Here is a 12891-nt window from a genome sequence, read left to right as displayed (position 1 = left end):
GTGGATGATTTCTTAGTCCTTTTAAATGTTGACCACGAAGCCCGTCATGACACAGTCGCGGGGGATGTACTTGCGGTTTTCAAGCATTGTTCCCATTCCTTAAACTTCACTCTTGAAAAACAGCAAGATCAGTGCATCCAGTTTTTAGACTTGCAGCTTTCTTTTAGCTCCAATGACCACGTGTGCTGGGCCTACAGGCCGCGTTCAAAAAAGGCCGTGTTACCCTTCTCTTCCTGCCACTCCAAACTAATTAAGAGAGGCATAGCCATGACCTGTATGAGGTCAGCTCTCTCGAAGTCATGCCAGCACAAAGCTGCAGGTAGTTTTCAGGGCCAAGTGGATAAGTTGCTGCAGTCAGGCTTTCCACCACCCGTTCTCCAAGCAGTGGCGGAATCTCTGTTGTGGAAACTGCGGAACAAGGTGCGTGGCCAAGAGGAGGCGATCCCTCTGGACAAAAGGCCGCTTGAAGTTGTCCCCTATGTGCACAAGATGGCCCATAACCTCAAGAGGGTGGCAGGTAGGCAAGGCATTCAAATTGTTTTTTCAGCCCCTTGCAAGCTATCGCAGCTCTGCGGGCGCGTGGCGGAAGGTAAGCGCAGGGTCGCGTGCACGACGAAGCATGAGCACAGATATGTCAACTGTGCCACTGATGTGGTATACCAGTTCCCGTTGCGATGCGGCAGAGTATACGTTGGCCAGACAGGTCAATGTCTAAACGATAGGCTGCGACAGCACTTCCGCTCCTTGAAACCTGATAATGGCGCAAATCTGCCGAGACACTGCAGGGAATGCGATGGCTGCTACCCACAGTTCAACAAAGCCACCATCATCGGAAGGGGCAGGTCGAGGCTCGAAAGAGAGATTTTAGAGGCGGCACACATGCGCAAACTTGGGCTTGATATGTGTGTGAGTGAGCCTTCCGTGGCGCTTTTAGATAAAGAGACCCGGTTTCTGTTAAACCTGTGACGGGCATTTCTTTGTTGTTTTTTGTTCGTTTCTTGTTCGTTTCGATGTATATCATTAATTATCTTGTGTGTTCCACGTGTCACTATCTTAGTTCCCGTACGCTATGCGCAGATGCAACCTTTGCTGCAACATGTCTTTTTTCAATAAACTTCAGTTGCTAGTTACCGCTCGTCCTGTCCTCTTCTCGATCTTCAGTCCTGTCAAGTTTGCGGTTATTCCTCCTCCCCAACATGTCTGACCAACTGGCCCAAAGCTTCCCCTTGTTGAACCATATGTGTACATCTTTGCCGAAAATGAGCCAGGATCGAGTGAAGCCGGCCGGATGATCCTTGAAAGCTAAGCATATGATCGAGAGCGCGAGCTCTACAGCGATTCATGGCCTCTGTGCAAAGAATTTTCAGGCACTATCGGAAGGGCGCGCAGCTGATTAATGCGTGCTTGCAAGAATCATGCAATTTGCACGAATATTGTATATGTTTGAGCATACGTACGTGTGTTTCAGATATGTCCCCGCTAATTTCGTAAGCTGCTTTCTGGTCAAATAAATCTTCACCGGTGAGCGGCTGTGCTGGTACTACAAGATGTGTGCTACACAAACCGATTAAAACGTACAATTAAGCTTCTTTCCAGTATTATAACTTTCCCGAAGCGATTCGCAGCTATACCGGTGACGGTCGAAGCTAACGTCGCCCGCAGACAGAGCAGCGCTGCATGCAGATTTCTACAGGACCGTCAGAGCCACGCCGGCCGGTAAACAGAGCTGCTAATGGAGATGCCTTCAGCACCGTCAGAGTCGTGCCGGTACAAACAGACGTGCTGACGGAGATCCCTTCAGCACCTTCAGAGACGCGCTGGTGCAAACAGAGCTGCTGATGGAGATGCCTTCAGCACCGTCAGAGTCGTGCCGGTACAAACAGACGTGCTGACGGAGATCCCTTCAGCACCTTCAGAGACGCGCCGGTGCAAACAGAGCTGCTGACGGAGATGCCTTCAGCACCGACAGAGTCGCGCCATTGCAAACAGAGCCTCCATGCAGATTCCTTCAGGACCTTCAGGTGCATGTAGAGGTGACAGTCAAGAATCCTGTTGGCTCCCTGAAGGAACTTTGAAGGATTTTTTGACCGGGAACCAACCAACCTGATCTCAATACCCAGCTTTTCACACAGCAACATCAACTCTGGCTTCTTTAGTTTGCTCAAATCGATGGCAATTCTCGAACGAGGACTTTCAAAAATAAGCTGCTACGTGAAATGCTTTAGCCAGCAAGTGCGGAAGATTAATCTACAGGTACTGATAAATTTCCAGAGTTATTAGCCTGGCAGATTCTTAAAGAAAGTGAAGCGCTCACCACTGCTGAAGCCAGGACCAAGCGTGGACGACCCCACCGCTGATAACCAGTTCATATGTTTTGCCGGGCTAGTAGCGTGTTCCACCAGGCATCGGGTCCAGGAGCGCCGCTGCTGTGCCGACGGAGGAAGGAACGTGGGCCGGAGACAGGGAGTAGGGGAAGTGAAGGAAAAACTGTATTCACATATTTACAAAGTTATTTACAAGCAATGACAGACGAGGTAAAAGCTGAGAAGTCTCAGGGAAACGCTGAAGGAATCGCTCAGGGAATCGCCCTCGATGAACGTGTCGAGCGCTTTAAATAGACTCGCCCGAGATCTTCTCGCCTTTTCCGACCAATCGTAGGGACTTCATCCGGGTGCTCCAAGGTCGTTCCCGCTTCGTCTTCTTCCTCGGCTGAGGCACTTGGACAACCGGAAGTTCGGTTCCACCTTTCTTGTCAGGTCGCGCGTGCACGGAGAAAGACCACAATATCAGAACCACGCTCTGCCTCTGGGAATGGCCTCTGTAGATACAGATGTGATGGGAACACAAAAAGAGAGTTGGGGGGGGGGGGGTAGAGTCAGAACAGATTGCGCGTGCTTGTACGCTTCGTCACGAACAATGTTCGCCCGCGATGCTCACACTGGCGTAGGGAAACGCATCTGTGGTGGCCTGAAAGTCATCCCGTGGGCCGCAACCAGGCACACCCCCCCACCACGCAATTTGCACGCCCGCGCACTTTCAAAAACTTGCGCTGCGCATCTATCCACAGTTAATTTTGTTTTAATATCCTGTACTTGTACATTGTGTATATTGCCATCCTACCCCTACTATCGCTACCCCCTTTCTTTCCTCCTCCCTGCCCTCTCCATTTCCTTTTATTCCTTCGAGCCGCACCCCAGGTGCTTCAGGCTTGGATTGCAGATGCCACGGCTAGCAACATGTTTTGCCGGGCTAGTAGCGTGTTCCACCAGGCATCGGGTCCAGGAGCACCGCCGCAGTGCCGACGGAAGAAGGACCGTGGGCCGGAGACGGGGAGTAGAGGAAGTGAGGGCAAAACTGTATTCACATATTTGCATGATTATTTACAAAAAAAGACAAACAAGATAAAAGCTGAGAAGTCTCAGGGAAACGCTCAGGGAATGGCTCAGGGAATCGCTCTCGATGAACGTGTCGAGCGCTTTAAATAGACCCTTGCGAGATCTTCCCGCCTTTTCCAACCAATCGTAGGGACTTCGTCCGGGTGCTCCAAGGTCGTTCGCCGCTTAATCGTCTTTCTGGGCTGAGGCACTTGGATAATCGGAAGTGGCCCATCCGGCCAGGTGGATTCCATATTTTGTTTGAAGGAAACGCCCGAAGGCAAACACCTGCAGCGGCGTCACCCGGCTTCATCGTCGTCCTTGCCTGAGGCACTTGGATACTCGGAAGTGTCCCGTCCTGCCAGGTGGGTTCCATATCTCCTTTCAAGGAAATGCCCCAAAGGCGAACACCTGCTGCGGCTTCACCCCGCTGTTGACAAAAGAGCCAGGCGCGGTTGAATAGCAGACGCTCGTCTCCGCAGGTGGCAGCAGGCGTTGAGTCATGTCACCGTGGCAGATGCGCACACTAAGTCGCAGGGTCAATACTGCTGCGTTGGGTGCCGTTTAAGGGGAACTCCGGAAAAACACGTCGTGGCTGTTAGGCAGAAGTGGAGGTACGTGGAATCCAGGAGTCGAATGCGTCCCTCGTGTTCGGTTCCACCTTTCTTGTCGGGTTGCATGGGAGCGCGTGCACGGAGAAAGACCACAATATCAGAAACACGCACTGCGTCTGGGAATATCCTATGTAGATACAGAGGTGACGGGAACACACAAAGAGAGTTAGGGAGGGGGGGGGGGTTGAGTCACAACAGCACGCCCCCCGCCCGAAGAGGTCTCGCAGTGGTTGCAGCCAACGCTGCGGCGCGCAGAGACCTGGAGTTGTGTCCTTTTGGTGATAGCTGGGCCCAAAGGTTCTTCTTGGTTCGTTGACAGCTGTAACGGTTTCAACCAGCAAAGTTAAGAACTGCTTTAAGAACTGCCAAGCTGTTTTCGGTCAACAAAGCCTCTGTCGAGAAAACGAGCTGTCGCGTGAAATTTACGTCCTCCTCCGAAAGTTTCTAAGTGTGACCAAACCAGAATACACAGAGCTTGTTTAGCCAAAATGGAGGAAAAATTCTTAAGATTTTGAAGGGTGCAGTAGCACGGTTTATGTCACAGAAAGCCGCCTCCCGTGAGAGCATAAAGAGAAGGTGGAGCTGCGGAACACACATACAAACAGGCAAAAAATGATTTCCGCTAAAGCAAAAAAAAAAGAAAATGCAAATTTGCCTAGCGGATTAACGTCTGGGGAGTCAGGGAAGGGCATTACACGGGAAAGCTTCGGCTGAGGCCATGCAGCGCTGCCATTACCTCGCATTTTTCTGCAACGCATGTAAACTGAGTCCCGCAATGCCAAGCTCCAAAATTTCGCTCTGAGTTAAATGAACTAAAGAGAAAAAGCATTAAACTCGATTATTCCTCGAATCCGCCCACAAACAGCGTTGCGACTCACGGAATTTAGTGGTTCCTATTCTTCAGCCGCCTCGTGCGCGGCCGCAGTCCGATAGCTGCTCTAGCAGGTGCAACATGACACAAGGCTAGGAATTTCATCTTGGGACCCTTAACTGTTCCTCTTCCAAGTCTCGCGGTTTTGAAATTTGGCTGACGCTCAGAAAGCAGAATGCGAGGAGGGAACGAACGAGTGCGAATGCAGTGCCAGCGTATCCGTCTCTCTCGGATTGGGTTCGCGCGTGGCGTTCTCTTGGCTTGTGTTCCCACGGGGCATGTGCGAACTCTTGAGCACTGAGGTGCCAAATTGGGGTGGCTACGCGGTTCGGATTTCAGTCGAGCAGTCAACATGAGCCGAACGTTCTCGTCCTCGAACACTTCACGTTTGGCCACCTCTGTGCTCTGCCGCGCTGTGGAAGCCCTCGCTGTTGATTTCCCGTGTGCGTCATAGCAATCACGGAACCGTCACGGGTTAAGTCGCCGACGCTCGTCCCATCGTCAGTTTTTGATGGAGCCTGCTCTAGCTCACCGCCGTTTGAGTTTATCAGGCTTACAGGGCCATGTTTGCCATCATTGCGCGCTGCGCCCGCGTGAGCGAGCGACAGCCGGTGACGAGATGAATGCGCTCACCTTCTGCGATGCGGGGATCGGGGTGCTGCCGTCGGAGATGAGTCTGAATGACCGCACGCACGTCCTCCAGCGCAAGAGGTAGGTTGCTGGAAGGGAGCTGGTGTGCGGCGGTCGCGAGATCGTCAGCGTCCTCGTTGCCGGCGATTCCACAGTGGCCGGGCACCCACTGAACGCGCACAACACATCCAAGCTGTGCCAGTTGCGCAAGGCACGCTCGGATTGCGCGCACTAACGGGGTACCACGGCCGATGTTCTGCAGCCGGCTGAGGGCGGCGCGGGAGTCGCACAAAACAGCACACTTGGGCGGCGGAGGGACGATGGTGAGCACGAGTTCCAACCCGAGCTGGAGTCCCACCAGTTCCGCCGTGGTGGAAGAACCCAAATAGTTTGTGTGCTGTTGGCTGTGCAGTCGCAGGGCAGGGATGGTGGCGGCCGCTGCGAGCGAGCAGCTGTCACGAACCACTGAGCCGTCTGTAAACACGAGGAGATGGTCCTGTAATTCCTCGTGCATGACGGCCCTGGTTAGCTGCTGCACAGCGCAGAGGGGTGTGCTCCGCTTTCCCGCGATGCCGACGATTTCTCGCTGTATCTCCGTGGCAGCCGGCCAGGGCACACAGGTGTCGTAAGGGGGCGAGCCATTGGTGAGGGTCTCGTACTCGAGCAACGCCGCGCCCATGCGTGAACGAGGGCGCGTGCGCAGGCGTTGTAGCAGCGAGCCGCCGTCTGGTGCGCGGTGGAGCCGATCGATGTGATTCAGAGCCCTGCGCGCGGCCTGGAGCTGAAGTGGCCACGCTCCTGCCTCGGCTAGCGTTGCGGCGCACTGTGAAGTGCGCGGTACACCGAGGCACACGCGCAGGGACTTCCTGTGTTGGAGCTCCAGTTTCGTCCAACATGGCTTGCGCACCGAGACGAGCGGCAATGCATACAGCATCGCCCCCAAGGCTGCGGCGTTGTACAGACGCAGCGCGGCTTGTTGCGAGATGCCCTGGCCTCGAGCGGTGAGCTTGTGAACGGCGGCGGTGATCCTCTTCATCTGCAAACAGGCCTTGGTCGCCGCGGGGCGGAAAGAAAGGCGCTGGTCGATGTCCAAGCCGAGGTACCGCACCGTTTTTCGCCAAAGAATGGGAGTCCCGTCCAGTGACAGTGGCGTTGGGCGCGCACGCGAGCGTGAAACGCAGGCCATGGCTACCGATTTGCTCGCACTCAGCGACAGACCGAGACCGCGTAAGCAGGCGTCGATTGCGGTCAGGGCCCCCTGAAGGCATCCCCGCACGCGGAGCGCCTCGCCCGGTGGTCCCAGGCACCACAGAGCAATGTCATCTGCATATATGGACATGTACACGCGATGTCGGGCGCCCGTGGGAAGGGAACCCGGCACCACCGACATGGCCACATTAAACAGGAATGGTGACAAAACAGAGCCCTGCGGCACGCCCAGATCCACCGGACGAGGCTCGGAGAGTTTCCCCCCCACTCTCACGCGCATGGTACGACCGCTCAGGAAGCCGCGAACATATCGCAAAAGACGTCCGCACACGCCGGCCGCTTCAAGCAACGCTAGAATCGGTGCGCGGTGAACGTTGTCAAATGCTCCCGAGACGTCCAGTAGCAGCAGCAGCGCTACCTGGCCCGCCACTCTGGCGTGCTCGAGGGCAGTGACAACGTCCGAAATGGAATCAGCCGTGCACCGCATTCCGCGGAAACCCGTCTGCCGCTCGTCAAACAAATCGGCCGCCGCGGCCCGCTCGTTCAGACGCTGCAATGCCATGTGCTCCATGAGCTTACCTGCCGCCGATGTTAAAGCCACTGGACGATATCCACTCAGCTCCGTGGGTGGGCGACCTGGCTTTCGGATGGGACAGACGACCGCAGTGCGCCAATCCTCCGGGAGTTCCCCGCGTTCCCACACCAAGTTGATCTGCTGCAGGAGGACCTCTCGTTGCTTCGCATCCAGGTTGCGTAACATCTGATAAGTCACCCCGTCCGGCCCAGGCGCCGAGCGACGGCGGCATCGCGCGAGCGCATTGTTCAGTTCCGCCGCGCTGAAAGGCGCGTCACAGGGGCCATCTGAGGTGACGGGGAAGAGGCTGGCATCGCTTCCGGGGCTCTCAGGTGGGTCTGAGCTCGCGTCGTTCGTGAGGCTGGGCGGCGCGAAGCGATCGGCGAACCTCTCTGCCAGCTGATCATAGCTGAGGCCGCTTGAGATGGCAAGTGCGGCCAATGGCTGAGGGTTCACCTGTTGCTTCGTAATTCGTCGCAGCATGTCGAATAGCCTCCGCGAGCTGGTGTCTTCCTCCATCCTTTGGCATAGCGAAGCCCACTGCCGTCGGTACAATTTGTGAGAGTGGCGCCGCGCCACTGCGTCCAGGCGGTTGTAAACGGTCCAATCGGCCGCTCGGTCGGTTCGTCGCGCCCTGTTTTCTGCGCGGTCGCGTTTCTCGCGCAGACCGAGCAGCTTGATATCTGGTGTGGGTTGTCCTGCCCGCACCTCTGCTCGTCTGGTGGCTGCTAGGGCGCTCCGAACCAGACTCGAGAAGAAGTCGGCTCCAGTGACGGCCGCTTCATCGACCGCCTGCCTGAACGCGCTCCAGTTGACGATGGAGTAGCTTCTTTTGGCGCGGGCCTCCGTAGCAGTGGGCTCAATTAGGATGGAGTAATGATCTGAGCCCCAGAGTGATGGTGATCGATGCCATGTCGCCTCTATCCCTCTGGATGCGAAGGCAACGTCGATGCAGGAGCCGGGTGTTCCGCGTCGTCGAAAGGTGGGCTCGCCGGTGTTCAGGGGAGTGAGTCCCAGCTGCGTTGCTGCGTCGTGCAGGTCGTCTCCTCGCGCGGAATGTCGCACACTGCCCCACGCACTGTGGTGAGCGTTAAAATCACCGCAGATGATCTGACGCGGGGCACAGCACGAGGAAACCGCACGAAAACACAGCGCGTTCCACGCGACAGCTGGGCGCACATACACAGAAGCCACCGACGTGTCAACACCACCGACGCGCACTGTCACCACCACGCACTCCTGGGCATCGGTTGTCGCCGCCGCCGAACCGACGAGTGTATGCAAAACGTCACTGCGCACGTAAATCGCGCACCGCGATTTCCCGGGGCGATGGGCACGGTCACAACACGGCACTGCAGCACAGGTGGGTTCCTCGCACGTTGTTGGTGAGTGATAGCCAATATATCCAGGCAGTCGCATCTGCGGCTCCCCTTCTTGGAAACGAATGTACGTCTCTTGCAGCGCGATAACCTCCGGAGCATCCTCCGCGATGCGAACTCGCAACTCAGGGTACCGCGCCGCAAGAGAGCGTACATTCCACTGTAGGATGGATGGGATACGGGGGGGAGCCTTGCGACTAGCCATGATGCTGGCCTATCCGTGCGGGGGCACCCGCGGCTTCTAAGCAGGCCCGTTGTCCGTCGCTGCCCTCGGGAAACAAGGCGCTTATCGCGCGCAGCGCGTGCTGTAGCTGCAGAATCAGCTGATCCCTGGAATCAGCTGGCACGCCCGGCGCAGCTCGCTGCGGAGCCAGCGTACCGCGCCTCTCCTCCTCCGAGCCGGTTGCCCTCTGCTGGCTTAGTTGGCGGCGCGGCCGCTGGCTGGACCGGTGGCGCTGCTGCTGCTGCTCGCCCCGGACGACTGCCTGCGCGTACGAGAGAGGGCGCGGCGCGCGCTGCTCCCTCTTCTGCTGCTGCTGCTGCTGTGCGGCTCGCGGGGCTGTCTCAGCTTGCACCACGGCCCGAACCGCCCGCCTGGAGAGGGGCGCCTCTGATGTGGCCATCAAGGTGGCCACATGGCGTTCACGCTGCCAGTGCGGGCACGCAGGGTCCGTGGCCGCGTGAGCTCCGCCGCAGTTAATGCACCGAGGCTTCTTGGTGGTGCAAGCCCCGGTCTCGTGCGGGCCGCCACAGCGTGTGCAGCGTGAGGGAGCCCGGCAGGCCCCGGTTGCGTGCGCCAGGCTCGCGCACTTCGCGCACTGCAGGGGCCGCGGACGGCAGGGCCGGACAGCAAGGCGGCGTCTGTAAATAGATACAAACGCCGGTGGCGTCGGCGCCGCGAATCTGATGGTGAGCGTGCCACCAGACAGCGACGCCGACGTCATCGGCACTGATGATTCAGACGCCGCGAGCAGCTCCTCCGCCGTCTTCCTCTCGTCCACGCCAAACACGAGGCCCGCGCACTGGTTTCGAGGGGAGGGTTCTCGAGCGTGGACCTGGACGCCCCTGATGACCGTGGTGGCTAGCAGGGCCTGGAAGGCGTCGCTGCTCCCCGCGTCCACGGCCACCACATTGCGGCGGGTATTGACCCGGACCGCCAGGACGCCAGGTCGGGGCCCGATCTCCTCTGCCAGCTCCCAGCCCTGGTGCTTGGTGAAGGCAGCCCCTCGGTCAGCTGGCCGGAACAGCACCGTGCCCACCAGGCTCGCAGGCAGCTCCACAGCAGCCGCGGCTCGAGCCAGGGCCGCCCTGCGTCGTCTCTGAGCCTTGGTGGTCTGCATTCGCCACGGGATCAGGTCCCGCTGCTGAGAGGCCACGCGTTGAGACGAGCTGGGAGGCGGCGCGTGCTCGTTGCTAGCAGACGAAATCTGGCCAGCTGACGATGCGGGCCCCGCTGGTGGCGCCGCCGCCGCAGCGCGCCATCCGGTTCCGGTGACAGCTGGCTGGGAGAGAGGGACCTGCGAGGGGGAAAGCGCCGCCGCGGGAGGGGAATCTCGCGCGTGGGCCGCTCGACGCTCGATGTCAACGGCCGCTTCCACGTGGTCCGGGGAATTTGTGGTATGCGTGCGCTTGGCCGTGCCTTCCAGGCTTGCATCAGCAGCGCCTTGCACGCCATCCACGCTGCGTCGTGGTGGGGGAGACGGCGATCGGACCCGCTTCCTGTGCGAGCTCTCGTCCATCGCCTCGAACGCCAGGTCTGCGGGTCCTCTCGCGGTGCCTGCCTCGAGGTCCCGGGCGCTCGTCGTAGTAGCAGGCAGGTCAGCGGCCTCCTGATGAGATGCGTGCGCGCTGTCGCGAGCACGTGGTGGCTGTGGCCACACTCTCGGTTGCAGCGGCTTCCAAGCGGTCGAGGCAGCAGCCTGAGATGATGAAAGCTGCACCTCTTTCTTCGCGCGCTCCACCGCGATCAGCAAATCCTGTAGGGCACTTATAGTGCATGGCCTGGCGCTAAGACTATACGATCGCGGTGGTGCCACGTGCTCGGAGTTACGCTGCGACCTACTCGCATGAGACACGCGAGGGGGCTCCATGCCTTGATGCCCCTAAGCGCCGTGCGGGGCCGGCAGCGCGGCTAATGCTATAATTAATAGCGGGGCTCAATTAGGGCATCAGGAGTGATGACCACGTGGTGAAATAGCTGAGCTAGCGCGGAGCGACACCGTAAACAACCTCTCGCTACGCGCGCCTCCAGGGATCCTCCGAAACCGGGCGTAGTAGTAGTAGTAAGTGATTATTTATTATGCATTTGATATGGAAGATAAAAGAATATTTGCTGCCCCGGCATCTGCTATCGCGACAGGAAGCACCTGAGCTGGGGCAGCGAAATAAAGGATAGCAGGCAGAGCGTAGAAGTGAAAGAAAAGTGGTGAGGGGACAGTAGAAAGGACAGGGGGAGGGGTACACTTTCAATCAGTCTATTTACATATCTAAAAGGAATAAAATATACATATGTACAACACGCGCGCGCGTGGAGCTCTGAGCGACCACTGCTCCGTCACACGCGCACGATAACAAGATTAAATATACATATATACAGGTCGCACGCGCGTGTTGATCTGGGCGATCGATGGTCCGTCACGCGCGCACGACACATAGCACAAAACAGCTGGAGTGGGGGCGTCCAGCTGTTGACCGTCCAAGGTAGCGCGCGTGGAATGTTCACGTCACTGCACATAACTACCTGGCGGAGAACAGACGGGACGTCAAGCCCGCCTGTTCGAGGAAAACACAGAGGCTCACCAATGTTCGCTCGCGAGTGCGCGCATTGCCTTGCGGCCACAATAACATTGCGAGGGAGTCTGGTAGTATGCCCAGCGCCCGGTAGGCCGCAAGCATGTCGCGACGGGCGTCTATGAGCGCGGTGCAGCGAAGTAGCAAGTGTTCGAGTGTTTCGTCACAACCACACCCGACACACGCTGCACTCGTCGCGAACCCGTGGCGCGCACGTCGTTCCCCGTTCCACACGCATCCAATTCGCAGTCGAAGGATCATTGCGCGCTGCGCCCGCGTGAGCGAGCGACAGCCGGTGACGAGGTGAATGCGCTCACCTTCTGCGATGCGGGGATCGGGGTGCTGCCGTTGGAGATGAGTCTGAATGACCGCACGCACGTCCTCCAGCGCAAGAGGTAGGTTGCTGGAAGGGAGCTGGTGTGCGGCGGTCGCGAGATCGTCAGCGTCCTCGTTGCCGGCGATTCCACAGTGGCCGGGCACCCACTGAACGCGCACAACACATCCAAGCTGTGCCAGCTGCGCAAGGCACGCTCGGATTGCGCGCACTAACGGGGTACCACGGCCGATGTTCTGCAGCCGGCTGAGGGCGGCGCGGGAGTCGCACAAAACAGCACACTTGGGCGGCGGAGGGACGATGGTGAGCACGAGTTCCAACCCGAGCTGAAGTCCCACCAGTTCCGCCGTGGTGGAAGAACCCAAATAGTTTGTGTGCTGTTGGCTGTGCAGTCGCAGGGCAGGGATGGTGGCGGCCGCTGCGAGCGAGCAGCTGTCACGAACCACAGAGCCGTCTGTAAACACGAGGAGATGGTCCTGTAATTCCTCGTGCATGACGGCCCTGGTTAGCTGCTGCACAGCGCAGAGGGGTGTGCTCCGCTTTCCCGCGATGCCGACGATTTCTCGCTGTATCTCCGTGGCAGCCGGCCAGGGCACACAGGTGTCGTAAGGGGGCGAGCCGTTGGTGATGGTCTCGTACTCGAGCAACGCCGCGCCCATGCGTGAACGAGGGCGCGTGCGGAAGCGTTGTAGCAGCGAGCCGCCGTCTGGTGCGCGGTGGAGCCGATCGATGTGATTCAGAGCCCTGCGCGCGGCCTGGAGCTGAAGTGGCCACGCTCCTGCCTCGGCTAGCGTTGCGGCGCACTGTGAAGTGCGCGGTACACCGAGGCACACGCGCAGGGACTTCCTGTGTTGGAGCTCCAGTTTCGTCCAACATGGCTTGCGCACCGAGACGAGCGGCAATGCATACAGCATCGCCCCCAAGGCTGCGGCGTTGTACAGACGCAGCGCGGCTTGTTGCGAGATGCCCTGGCCTCGAGCGGTGAGCTTGTGAACGGCGGCGGTGATCCTCTTCATCTGCAAACAGGCCTTGGTCGCCGCGGGGCGGAAAGAAAGGCGCTGGTCGATGTCCAAGCCGAGGTACCGCACCGTTTTTCGCCAAAGAATGGGAGTCCCG

The 12891-nt window shown here is 58.5% G+C and overlaps 1 protein-coding gene across 1 annotated transcript; it reads right to left on the bottom strand.

The window, feature by feature from the left end:
• Window positions 1-8872: 8872 nt before the first annotated feature.
• LOC149338074 (uncharacterized) lies at window positions 8873-10741 on the bottom strand (the record flags this gene model as incomplete). The annotated part of the gene is made up of 1 exon (XM_089550090.1): window positions 8873-10741. A coding segment is annotated over exon 1 (1869 nt), but the record flags the coding sequence as incomplete, so codon positions are not given.
• Window positions 10742-12891: the final 2150 nt, after the last annotated feature.

Source organism: Amblyomma mixtum, chromosome 6 (assembly GCF_055824585.1).
Source record: "Amblyomma mixtum isolate Tamu chromosome 6, ASM5582458v1, whole genome shotgun sequence".
NCBI classification, from domain to species: domain Eukaryota; kingdom Metazoa; phylum Arthropoda; class Arachnida; order Ixodida; family Ixodidae; genus Amblyomma; species Amblyomma mixtum.
This window is presented reverse-complemented; position numbering and strand designations above follow the sequence as displayed.